This window comes from Oncorhynchus masou, chromosome 1, assembly GCF_036934945.1.
Source record: "Oncorhynchus masou masou isolate Uvic2021 chromosome 1, UVic_Omas_1.1, whole genome shotgun sequence".
Taxonomy (NCBI): domain Eukaryota; kingdom Metazoa; phylum Chordata; class Actinopteri; order Salmoniformes; family Salmonidae; genus Oncorhynchus; species Oncorhynchus masou.
Genome location: NC_088212.1, coordinates 11,753,805 through 11,767,755, shown reverse-complemented (window position 1 = coordinate 11,767,755; position 13,951 = coordinate 11,753,805). Strand labels below are relative to the sequence as shown.

The 13,951-nt window shown below is 43.8% G+C and overlaps 1 protein-coding gene across 2 annotated transcripts in view; it reads left to right on the top strand.

Moving 5' to 3' along the window:
- The window catches only part of LOC135515654 (glutamate receptor ionotropic, delta-2), a 667,356-nt gene that overhangs the window by 443,858 nt on the left and 209,547 nt on the right, over window positions 1-13,951 (top strand). For both annotated transcript variants that reach the window (XR_010451847.1, XM_064939353.1), the window contains exon 8: window positions 3,569-3,688. Coding sequence is in view for 1 of the 2 variants with exons in the window: in XM_064939353.1 (XP_064795425.1) it covers window positions 3,569-3,688 (120 nt within the window). In the remaining variant the exon portion in view is untranslated. The remainder of the gene's footprint in view (window positions 1-3,568; window positions 3,689-13,951) is intronic.

Genomic DNA, 13,951 nt, shown 5'->3' with positions numbered 1-13,951 from the left:
ATTGTGGCTGATGGAAACCATTGTTCCAAAGTCCCTTTATTGCATGTTTAAAGTTCTGAGGCTGGTTCTCCATAGTGAGAGGACAAAGGAATGTTGTCTGTGGCCTAAGATTTACCATGGGTGTGAGGGGTCATAAAACCCCCACACCTTCAGACCCCTAGATCTCTCCTCCTCTGTTGGGGTTGAGAGATAACCTGTAAGGTTGTGGTCTCCTGGAACCTGACCTGATCAGGACAGTCATGACAGTAGTGTGCTATATAGGAGATAGGATGTTATTTGGGATGCAGACTACAGTGCCTTGCAAATGTATTCATCCCCCTTGGTGTTTTTTCCTATTTTGTTTCATTACAACCTGTAATTTAAATGGATTTTTATTTGGATTTCATGTAATGGACATACACAAAATCATCCAAATTGGTGAAGTGAAATGGAAAAATGTACTTTTCTATAAAGCCCCTAAATAAGATCTGGTGCAACCAATTACCTTCAGAAGACATTATTAGTTAAATAAATTCCACCTATGTGCAATCTAAGTGTCACATGATCTGTCACATGATGTCAGTATATATACACCTGTTCTGAAAGGCCCCAGCGTCTGAAACACCACTAAGCAAGGGGCACCACCAAGCAAGCGGCACCATGAAGACCAAGGAACTCGCCAAACAGGTCAGGGACAAAGTTGTGGAGAAGTACAGATCAGGCTTGGGTTATAAAAAAATATCTGAAACTTTGAACATTCCACGGAGCACCATTAAATCCATTATTAAAAAATAGAAAGAATATGGCACCACAACAAACCTGCCAAGAGAGGGCTGCCCACCAAAACTCATGGACCAGGCAAGGAGGGCATTGATCAGAGAGACAACAAAGAGACCAAAGATAACCCTAAAGGAGCTGCAAAGCTCCACCGCGGAGATTGGAGTATCTGTCCATAGTACCACTTTAAGCCATACACTGGGCTTTATGGGCTGGGCTTCATGGAAGAGTGGCCAGACAAAAGCCATTGCTTAAATAAAGAAATAAGCAAACACATTTGATGTTCAGATGAGACTAAAATGTAGCTTTTTGTCCATCAAGGAAAACGCTATGTCTGGCGCAAACCCAACACCTGTCATCACCCCGAGAACACCATCCCCACAGTGAAGCGTGGTGGTGGCAGCATCATGCTATGGGGATATTTTTCATCAGCAGGGACTGGGAAACTGGTCACAATTGAAGGAATGATGGAAGGCATTAAATACAGGGAAATTCTTGAGGGAAACCTGTTTCAGTCTTCCTTAGATTTTAGACTGGGACTGAGGTTCCCCTTCCAGCAGGAGAATGACCCTAATCATGCTGCTCAAGCAACACTTGAGTGGTTTAAGGGGAAACATTTAAATGTCTTGGAATGGCCAAGTCAAAGCCCAGACCGCAATCCAATTGAGCATCTGTGGTATGACTTAAAGATTGCTGTACACCAGCGGAACCCAACCATCTTGAAGGAGCTGGAGCAGTTTTGCCTTGAAAAATGGCAAAAATCCCAGTGGCTAGATGTGCCAAGCTTATAGAGACATACCCCAAGAGACTTGCAGCTGTAATTGCTGCAACAGGTGGCTCTACAAAGTATTGACTTCTGGGGGGTGAATAGTTGTGCACGCTCAAGTTCTTTTTTTTGGTCTTATTTCTTGTTTGTTTCACACCCAAAAATATTTTGCATCTTCAAAGTGGTAGGAATGTTGTGTAAATCAAATTATACGAACCCCCCACCCAAAATACTTTTTTAATTCTGAGTTATAAGGCAACAAAATAGGAAAAATGCCAAGGGGGGTGAATTTTTCGCAAACCACTGTATGAATGTGAAAAACAAGTGATATTATGACAGAAAAGGGATAGCCCTTCAAGGGTGGACGTCATCTCATCTGCCCCCACTTTTATCTCAGCGGGGACCTTTGAAATGGATATGAAGTTATGGACACTGTCTTAGGTATTGAATAAAGCCCTGGTGGTTTTGTTGGCGTTGTTGTCGTGTTGAGGTGACATCGTGCTGTGCAGTACAGGACGTGATGTTAACACCTTCTCCATCCCTGTGTCCGTAGCTCCTGGGGAGTGTACTGTACCTGTCGACACGTGTCTGCACACACACACATACACACAGAGCCAGACACACATACACACACACACAATCAGTGAAAGTGACACCGGCCCTGCCGTAGGGAAGGTGAGCCAACAAAGGTCGAGTCCAAAATAATTCAATCCCTCTCCAACCAGTCCTGAGACTGGTTGTATGTGTGAGGTGTTCTCTCCTGCACCTGCTGCCGGCCGTTGTAATAACTGTGGTGATGTTAATGTGGCGTATGCCTTGTTATTTTACTGTAAACCAGCCACGTAATGGGCCCATATTACATTCCCCAGGGTTTCCTCATTGGACCAATGTTCTACGGCTTCATTAGCAGAACGGGCTGTTTATTGGCTTTTCAATGCATGCGTTAGGGTGAACTTGCCCGTATACTGCTCAGCTCTCCTAATTGGACAGCTAATTAATCCTGTCAGCGCAGTATTGGTGCAATACATTTACAACAATTGTCTTTGTTTTAATTAGACCTACAATTTGGAAAGGGGGGGGGGGGGTCTCTGCACTCGTTTGTGATGTTGGAGAGCTTTTTGGGGAGATGAAAGGCTACTCATGGTGTGGTGCTTTGTTCGTGGCTGCCGAGCACTCTTTATGTTTAAGCCTGCTCTCATTTAGCAAAATAAGAGCACATTAAGAGTAAATGAACAACAGGCGATTATTATCATGACTGTTTCCCAATGCGGGCGGTCACGTTGTTGTGCTCTCGAACGCAGCGTTGCAGACAGGGCTACCATCAGTGCAGGTGTAATGCAGGCTGAATTATGAAAGGGGTGTGAGGGAGCGAGGCATAGCCTCTGTACACATCAACGGAAATATCAAAGCGAGAGTATTTCTCCTGAAAAAGCCCCACACTTACAAGTGTAGGATATTAATTTGATCACCCTGTTACAGGAGAACTGCCGGAGAATGCAATTCAGGAAATTAAAAATGTTTTAAAACTTTATAACTGTATTGTATCTGAGGTTTAAAAATACTTCTGAAGTTTGTAATTTTCACATAGAAATTTCAGACTAGATTTGTTCTCATGAAAATTGTATCAACAAAAATGTCCATGACGTATAATCCACATAATAATTCACATTCCTGTTGCTCCAGGATTATTTTCCTGCTGTAGCAAACTGGCTCAAATTAAGATCCTACAACTGGATCAAACCAGGTAATCACTTTACAGTGTCTAGGCTGGAGGGTTGAAGATGTCTTATTATCTATCACCGTTTTTTCCAATGGGCCCATGAAATAGCAGACATTGTCCAGGGTGACGAGATATTTTATTAAAACCATTTTCAATGTTTTATTACTTTTTCTGGGAATACTTCTTTGGTAGTTTCTTTGACCTTACTAATCACTCTTGTACAGTGTCCATATTAGTACAGTCTCAGTCTCATGAGGAATAGTTTTAATCTCAGCAGGATTTTCTAAAAACCCTCTTTGTGTTTGTGTTTGTGCTGTGCCTTACAGTCTGGAGTGAGTGGTCTGACTGGCTTCCTGGAGTTTACAGACAACGGAACCAACCCCAACATCTACTTTGAGATCCTGGGGACCAACTATGGCGAGGACAGGGGCAGGGGTGTCAGTAAGGTAAAAGAACACAACATTATTCTTAATCAAATGATCTTGGGTTAGATTCCCGCTGGGGTCACCATACAAAAAAAATGATGCACGCATGACTGTAATTCGCTTTAGATAAAAGCATCTACTTAATGCCATACAGCCATGTTATTATTATTATTATTATTATTAAAACAGTCTTGTTCCTGTTCCTGTTGTTATTGTTGTTGTTGACTATTCTCCACGAGGTGCTGATTGATGTTTATAAAACAGAAACATTTTCTCTGAGATTGGCTATAAATCTGCAACTTTTTTTCTCTGCCCAATGGCAAAATGTGTAGAATTGCTAGAAGTGAGCTGTTTTCAAAAAATTATGAAATAAACAATACATTTTGTGGTGGGGGGTTTATCCGACCTTGCGTGGTGGGCTTACGAAATAGGTTGAAGGGTGAGGATTGAAGAGGAGGGGTGAGACTTGAGTTTTGAGACTAGGTGAGGTCTGAGGAGGAGGAATGAAGAAGTTCCTAATATGTGTTCCGTACCGGTGACTGGTGCGCTGTCTCTGTAGGTCTGACTTACGTGCTGTCTCGAGGATGGAGCACTGTGTTTCATGCAAGCAGGCAGATTTGGCTGCCACAGTGACACAAAATAGCTAAATAACCTTTAGAACAGTGTTCTATACAAAGTATGTTTGGTAGAAATACTGTGATGTTTGGGGTGGCAGGTAGCCTAGTGGTTAGAGCGTTGGACCAGTCACTGAAAGGTTGCTGGATCAAAACCCTGAGCTGATAAGGTAAAAATCTATCATTTTCAGCCTGAACAAGGCAGTTAACCCACTGTTACCCGGTAGGCTGTCATTGTAAATAAGTGCACATCTAATTATTAAGTGTTACCTAGAGAACTATATTATTTAACCAGTTCTTCTCATATACAGTACCAGTCAAATGTTTAGACACATCTACTCGTTCAAGTTTTTATTTTACTATTTTCTACATTGTTGGATAATAGTGAAGACATCAAAACTATAAAATAACACATATTGAATCATGTAGTAACCAAAAAAGTGTTTAACAAATCAAAATATATTTTATATTTGAGATTCTTCAAAGTAGCCACCCTTTACCTTGATGACAGCTTTGCACACTCTTGGCATTCTCTCTTTTGTCCAACCCCCCACACATGCGGAGACCTCACCTGGCTTAACTGGTGCCTCCAGAGATGCAACCTCTCTCATCGTCCCTCAATGCCTAGATTTACCTCCACTGTACTCACATCCTACCATACCCTTGTCTGTACATTATGCCCTGAATCTATTCTACCACGCGCAGAAATCTGCTCCTTGTATTCCGAACGCACTAGACGACCAGTTCTTATAGACTTTAGCCGTACCCTTATCCTACACCTCCTCTGTTCCACTGGTGATGTAGAGGTGAATCCAGGCCCTGTAGCCCCCAGTACTACACCTATTCCCCAGGCGCTCTCATTTGTTGACTTCTGTACCCCTAAAAGCCTTGGTTTCATGCATGTTAACATCAGAAGCATCCTCCCTAAGTTTGTGTTATTCACTGCTTTGGCACACTCCGCCAAACCTGATGTCCTAGCTGTGTCTGAATCCTGACTTAGGAAGGACACCAAAAATTCGGAAATGTACAGAACTACAACAATTTCTGTCAAGATAGAACTGCGAAAGGGGGCGGTGTTGCAATCTACTGCAGAGATAGCCTGCAGAGTTATGTCATACTATCGAGGTCTGCGCCCAAACCATTCGAGCGTCTACTTTTAAAAATCCACCTTTCCAGAAACAAGTCTCTCACTGTTGCCGCATGTTATAGACCCCACTCAGCCCCCAGCTGTGCCCTGGACAGCATATGTGAATTGATTGCCCCCCATCTATCTTCAGAGTTTGTACTGTTAGGTGACCTAAACTGGGACATGCTTAACACCCCGGCCGCCCTACAATCTAAGCTAGAAGCCCTAAATGTCACACAAATTATCAAGGAAACTACTAGGTACAACCCTAGATCCGTTAACATGGGCACCCTCACAGATATCATCCTGACCAACTTTCCCTCAAAATACACCTCTGCTGTCTTCAACCAGGATCTCAGCGATCACTGCCTCATTGCCTACATCCGTAATGGGTATGCGGTCAAACGACCACCCCTCATCACTATCAAATGCTCCCTAAAACGCTTCACCAAGCAGGCCTTTCTAATCGACCTGGCCCGGGTATCCTGGAAGGATATAGACCTCATCCCGTCAGTAGAGGATGCCAGGTTGTTTAAAAAAGAACTTTCCTCACCATCTTAAATAGGCATGCCCCATTCAAAATTTGCACACACTATACATAGATGTTTCTATTGTGTTATTGATTGTACGTTTGTTTATCCCATGTGTAACTCTGTGTTGTTGTTTTTGTCGTACTGCTTTGCTTTATCTTGGCCAGGTCTCAACTGGCCTCCCTGGTTAAATAAAGGTGAAATTAAATACAAATTACAATTTAAGATGCTTGTTTCACCATTGGGATGCCAGGACAGGAAGGAGCTTTGACTGGGAGCGACCTGAGGTGGCAGAACAGAATGCTTGGGTTGTGATGTATGGTTTGAACATACCCTGAAGGTAAGGTGGTGCAGTTCCCCTTGCTGCTCCATAGGCAAGCACCAGGGTCTTGAAGATGATGAGATCTTTGACTGGAATCCAGTGGAGTGTGTGGAGGAGTGGGGTGACATGGGAGAAAATAGGAAGACTGTATACCGTCTTCTGCTGCATTCTGGATAAGTTGCAGGGAATTGATGGCGAAGTGGGGAGCCCAGCCAACAGAGAGTAGTCTAGATGGGAGATGACAAGTGCCTGGATTATAACTTGTGCCACTTCCTGTGTGAGGAAAGGTCATACTCTACGACCAGTGTAGAGCATGAACCTGCAGGAGCGAGTGACTGCTTTATTGTTTGCAGAGAATGATGGGGTGTTGTTCAGGTTCTCATGAAGCTTCTTTGCACTCTGGGAGGGTGACACTGTGGAGTTGTCAACCGTGATGGAGAGGTCTCTGAGCAGGCATGCCTTCCCTGGGAGGAAGATCAGCTCCGTCTAGTCGAGGTTGAGCTTGAGGTGGTGGGCTGACATCCAATCAGAGATATCTGACAGGCTTTCAGAGATGCGTGTCGCCACCTGGGTGTCAGAAGGGGGAAAGGAGAAAAATAATTGAGTGTTATCTGCATAGCAATTATAGGAGAGACCATGTGAGGATATGACAGAGCTGAGTGACTTGGTGTATAGAGAGAAGAGGAGAGGGCCTAGAACCGAGCCCTGGGGGACACCAGTAATGAGAGTACGTGGTGCAAAAACAGACCCTCTCCACGTCACCTGGTGGTTGACAAAGTAATCTGCAAGGAGGGAGGAGGGAGAGGGAAGAGTGTGGAGTATTAAGGATGGAGGATAAAGTGGAGAATAGTTTCCCAGGGTTGGAAGCAGAAATTTAGAGTGACAGAAAGCATCTTTAGCAACAAATATAGCAGAAGAGAAGGTAGAGAGGAAGGAGTGGAAGTAATATACAGTGAAGGTCCACCAAAAGTTTAGTTTTCCGCTCATATGCCCGCAACCCTGTTCTGCAGTGAGTAACTCAGCAACGAAGCAGGATGGGAAGGTCGGGCCGACCGGGAGGAAAGAGGACAGTGAGAGTCAAAGGACGAAGAAATCAAATCAAATCAAATGTATTTGTCACATACACATGGTTAGCAGATGTTAATGTGATTGTAGCGAAATGCTTGTGCTTCTAGTTCCGACAATGCCGTAATAACCAACAAGTAATCTAACTAACAATTCCAAAACTACTGTCTTATACACACAAGTGTAAGGGGATAAAGAGTATGTACATAAAGATATATGAATGAGTGATGGTACAGAGCGGCATAGGCAAGATACAGTAGATGGTATCGAGTACAGTATATACATATGAGATGAGTATGTAAACAAAGTGGCATAGTTAAAGTGGCTAGTGATACATGTATTACATAAAGATGCAGTAGATGATATAGAGTACAGTATATACGTATACATATGAGATGAATGATGTAGGGTATGTAAACATTATATTAGGTAACGTTGTTTAAAGTGGCTAGTGATATATTTTACATCATTTCCCATCAATTCCCATTATTAAAGTGGCTGGAGTTGAGTCAGTGTGTTGGCAGCAGCCACTCAATGTTTGTGGTGGCTGTTTAACAGTCTGATGGCCTTGAGATAGGTGTTTTTCAGTCTCTCGGTCCCAGCTTGGATGCACCTGTACTGACCTCGCCTTCTGGATGATAGCGGGGTGAACAGGCAGTGGCTCGGGTGGTTGTTGTCCTTGATGATCTTTATGGCCTTCCTGTGACATGGGGTGGTGTAGGTGTCCTGGAGGGCAGGTAGTTTGCCCCCGGTGATGCGTTGTGCAGACCTCACTACCCTCTGGAGAGCCTTATGGTTGTGGGCGGAGCAGTTGCCGTACCGGGCGGTGATACAGCCCGCCAGGATGCTCTCGATTGTGCATCTGTAGAAGTTTGTGAGTGCTTTTGGTGACGAGACAAATTTCTTCAGCCTCCTGAGGTTGAAGAGGCGCTGCTGCGCCTTCTTCACGATGCTGTCTGTGTGGGTGGACCAATTCAGTTTGTCTGTGATGTGTACGCCGAGGAACTTAAAACTTACTACCCTCTCCACTACTGTTCCATCGATGTGGATAGGGGGGTGTTCCCTCTGTTGTTTCCTGAAGTCCACAATCATCTCCTTAGTTTTGTTGACGTTGAGTGTGAGGTTATTTTCCTGACACCACACTCCGAGGGCCCTCACCTCCTCCCTGTAGGCCGTCTCGTCGTTGTTGGTAATCAAGCCTACCACTGTTGTGTCGTCCACAAACTTGATGATTGAGTTGGAGGCGTGCGTGGCCACGCAGTCGTGGGTGAACAGGGAGTACAGGAGAGGGCTCAGAACGCACCCTTGTGGGGCCACAGTGTTGAGGATCAGCGGGGTGGAGATGTTGTTGCCTACCCTCACCACCTGGGGGCGGCCCGTCAGGAAGTACAGTACCCAGTTGCACATGGCGGGGTCGAGACACAGGGTCTCTAGCTTGATGACGAGCTTGGAGGGTACTATGGTGTTAAATGCCGAGCTGTCGTCGATGAACAGCATTCTCAGATAGGTATTCCTCTTGTCCAGATGGGTTAGGGCAGTGTGCAGTGTGGTTGAGATTGCATCGTCTGTGGACCTATTTGGGCGGTAAGCAAATTGGAGTGGGTCTAGGGTGTCAGGTAGGGTGGAGGTGATATGGTCCTTGACTAGTCTCTCAAAGCACTTCATAATGACGGAAGTGAGTGCTACGGGGCGGTAGTCGTTTAGCTCAGTTACCTTAGCTTTCTTGGGAACAGGAACAATGGTGGCCCTCTTGAAGCATGTGGGAACAGCAGACTGGGATAGGGATTGATTGAATATGTCCGTAAACACACTAGCCAGCTGGTCTGCGCATGCTCTGAGGGCGCGCCTGGGGATGCCGTCAGGGCCTGCAGCCTTGCGAGGGTTAACACGTTTAAATGTTTTCCTCACGTCGGCTGCAGTGAAGGAGAGTCCGCATGTTTTGGTTGCGGGCCGTGTCAGTGGCACTGTATTGTCCTTAAAGCAGGCAAAAAAGTTATTTAGTCTGCCTGGGAGCAAGACAACCTGGTCCGTGACGGGGCTGGTGTTCTTTTTGTAATCCGTGATTGACTGTAGACCCTGCCACATACCTCTTGTGTCTGAGCCGTTGAATTGAGATACTACTTTGTCTCTATACTGACGCTTAGCTTGTTTGATATCCTTGCGGAGGGAATAGCTACACTGTTTGTATTCGGTCATGTTTCCGGTCACCTTGCCCTGATCAAAAGCAGTGGTTCGCGCTTTCAGTTTCACGTGAATGCTGCCATCAATCCACGGTTTCTGGTTTGGGAATGTTTAAATTGTTGCTATGGGAACGACATCTTCAACGCACGTTCTAATGAACTCGCACACCGAATCAGCGTATTCGTCAATGTTTGACGCAATACGAAACATATCCCAGTCCACGTGATGGAAGCAGTCTTGGAGTGTGGAATCAGATTGGTCCAACCAGCGTTGAACAGACCTCAGCGCTGGAGCTTCTTGTTTTAGTTTCTGTCTGAACGCAGGGAGCAACAAAATGGAGTCGTGGTCAGCTTTTCCGAAAGGAGAGCGGGGCAGGGAGGACATGATAGAAGAGGAGAGAGTAGAGGGAGAGCGAAGATTGCGGAGGCGCTTGACCATCACTTGAGTGGACAAGTGACCGTATGGAATTCAAATAGAAAATATAGACATGAAGACGCAGGCGAGGTTTGAACCCATACCACAAGGGGCAATGTGTGGTCCAGAAACTGCAGCACTACCAGCAGAACAGATTCTGGCACAGAGAAGAGATTTTTTGCCATCAATGTATGTTGCTGGTAGTTGTTGTTGCACCGACCAGTTGTAAACACTCCCCGTTTATTCCCACAAACATCTGTCCCGACCAGATTTTCCGGTTGTGGTACCCACAGAGTCCAGTTTCCCACATCCTACCTATTTGTGCTCTGTTTTTACTAACACAGTGAAAAAAAACTTGCTAGCTAAAGTGCTACAGTTATAAACTTTGTGTACAAAACGTTATAAACACCTGCTCTTTCCATGACAGTGCCTTTAAATGGGGTATGTTTGTAGGTGCCAGGTGCACCTGTTGTGTTGTGGGGTGACTCAATATGAGGATGGTGTTCTGTACACTAAGTGTACTTCAACTACTCTGAAACAAAGTGTGACTTTGATATGTTAATACATGCCTAGATTATATGTCTAGATTATATTGTTGCACTATCAATATACTCTGGGCTTGCCTATAGTATGTTTAATTTTGGAGTGTCAGCAAATCTGAGGGGGAGGTGCAGGGGTTAAGAGTTGTCCCAAATTCCACCCTACTTCCTATATAGTGCACACATTTTGACCAAGGCCTACAGGCACACACACACACACACACACACACACACACACAGACACACACACACGCACACACCCCTTGACGAATCCTAAACTTCCAGAGGGGTCTGCTGTAGATTACAAATTAGATTGTCAGATCTCATTAGAGATAATGGCTTGAGACACAAACATAACGCACCGTGCCTCCAAAGATGAAATTAATATTTAACTACAAAGTAATTACATTAACTCTGACTTCTTAATGAAATAATATAATTCCTTTTGAGGGAATTAAATACTTGTTATACTGCTATGATAAGCACTGTACAGTATGTACCAGAACATCTGATGAGGTAGAGCATTGCTGCGGCGTCTACTGAATATTTGATATTTTACATTTGTAATGAACCAATTGAGAAGAGCAGAGAATAAGAGTTGCAGGTCATCATACTGCACTTCAATTTAAAGATAAACATCAACAACTCAATAACTTGCGGGGGGGGGCAATTCAAACAACAAAGCCCCACCCCGCCACTGTGTTGGTAAACAGCTGAGGGACGAGGCTGGAGACATGTACGCACTCTCAAATAGACTGAGCTATGGATGAAAGGACTGACCATCCATGAGATCTAAATGATAGTTGTAAACATGCTTTGAGGCTATCACATAGCTATTCCCCTCACTCAAAGCCACTCACCTAGCCCATTATTTCTTGGCATATCCAGAGATATGTATTTGCGTGTGGTAATTTCTATGCACATTGCATGTTCCTATGTTCATGTTGTCAAGGCGTGTATGTGGGTAAATGTAACCAATTAATTTCAATAATTTATGTTTAGTGGGTACCTATGTCCAGATAACAATAACAAGACAAAGTTCTGGAAATGTCTTTATTATTAACATGTAAACCTATTCTTCATTCACCTTTTAATTCACAGCTGTCCATTTTGTTTCACCTATTTGATTGAGTAAACTGGCCCGAGGTTCCCTCAAGGTTGAAGTTTCAATTTATTTCTCATATGTACACAAATACAATGAAAGCCTTGCTCACAAGCGACCTCGCAATAAGATAAACAAAAACAATAAATACACCTCAAACAAATAGACAGTATGTTGTATTTTTGCAGACACTCTTATCTAGAATAGTAGTGAGAGCAAACATTTTCCTCCAGACCGGTCCCCCATGGGAATTAAACCCACAACCCTGATGCTGCAAGCACCATGCTCTAGCAACTGAGCCACACGGGACCTACACCCCAGAGAAGGGCTAGTTATCAATCGCATTCCTCCCACACACTGTAATCACAAACCCTTTCATATCTCTTCATCTCCACTGATGGACTTTTTACACCGGGCCTTGTTCTTAAATTATGCCCAGGCACAGAACGGCTGTTCCAGTAATGACACAGAGGTAATTGACACAGAACTGACCTGGAGCTGTGCAGGGCTATAATCTGCTGCCTGCCTTTCTTTCAATTCATTATCCACACTGAGCCACACACATACTGTACTCATGTTATTATCACTCACTCTTTTTCCATTTCCCCCCTCTCTCTCGACCTCTCCTTTCTTATTTTCATCTCTCTCTCTCTCTCTCTCTCTCTCTCTCTCTCTCTCGCACTCTCTCTCTCGCGTACTCTCTCTCTCTCTCGCGCTCTCTCTCTCTCTCCCTCTCGCGCTCTCTCTCTCTCTCTAGCACTCTCTCTCGCCCTCTCTCTCTCTCTCCTTTCTTATTTTCCTTTCTCTCTCTCTCTCTCTCTCTCTCCTTTCTTATTTTCCTCTCTCTCTCCTTTCTTATTTTTTTCTCTCTCTCTCTCTCTCTCTCTCTCTCTCTCATTTTCCTCTCTCTCTCTCTCTCTCTCTCTTGTTTTCCTCTCTCTCTCTCACACACACACACACACACACACACACACACACACACACACACACACACACACACACACACACACACACACACACACACACACACACACACACACACAGTTGTCTCTATGTTGATAATAGTTGGACTTAGGCAATCTATCATAATTATTATTACCTCTGTGCAATAATTAGTTTTCCACTCCATTAATTCAGATGGCTACATGCAGCTTACCACTCTATACATCAACAATCTAAAAGCTCCATTGGCCAGCAGCATAGACGACAGACGCACTGTCTGCTGGGTAATTGCTTCGTGGGACCTTAAGTCATTTCTGCTGGGAAATAAAATAGATTTATATTTACAATGTGTGGCCGTTAAAGAGGGTCACAGTTAGGTTGGATCTAATAGTGTTCCCAGTGATGTGGAACCCACTGAGAGCGAGAGGGAGAGAGAGAGAGAAGGTGAGGGGGTGATATAGATGTCCTATACTTTAGATATAGGGAGGGACAAAGGCAAAGCAAGCGAGGCAAGCCCGGGGAACGATATCAAGTGAGTGTCCGTGGGAATGTTAACCCACTAAATGAATAGCATTTCATTCATACTAAAATGTCCGCCAGAGTGGGGTCACCCTTCCTATTCTGACACAGCCATTACACTGCCATGGTAACAGATATAACACCTTTCATTATATGTTTGGACTGATAGAACAGATTGAATTTCATCTGTTACCCTTGACATGGTAAAAAAAAATAGAACATATTAACCGTGTAACCATGTATGACATTTCAATGTCAGTTTCTATGAGTGTCGGGTTGTGAATTGTACGTACCTGCTAGTCAAAGAGCAGTTACGTTTCAGCTGATCACACCCAGAGGAGAGTGGCTTGTATGTATGTTGAAACCATTCTCAACTAGCATGGCATTTTATGTCTATGCTTGACACCTGCTCTTATTAAAAGAACATTCATAAAAATCCTAATGTCAGGTATGTTTATACCTATAAACATGTAGAACAGAGATGCCTACCTGGTCTATCACACTGCCTCATGTACTTAAAGAGCAGGAACGACTAATCCTACTGGACATGTACATGCTAATAAAAACATGTTGGAATTACACAATAATACATTTTATTGTAACATGTTAAAAATGTTGTTCTTACTTTCACTTACAACTGAAATCTAGCTTGGGGTACAATTTTAGTTTCTAAATACGTTTCACATTGATTGGAAACAGGTTATCAAATCATTTCACATTGCAAACGGAATGTGTTAATCTGGTGTGAAATTTCAAGTAGGCAATACTCAAGGCAAGACAGAACTACGTAATCAAAATGAAATGTGATTGCATGAAGAGTCTCCCATAATTTATTGCACAACGTATATTGTTGTGTAAATGAATCTAGTTGTCAAATAAAAATCTTGAGTCAAAATGTTGTTGGTTTTTGACCTAGCTACATGAACACTA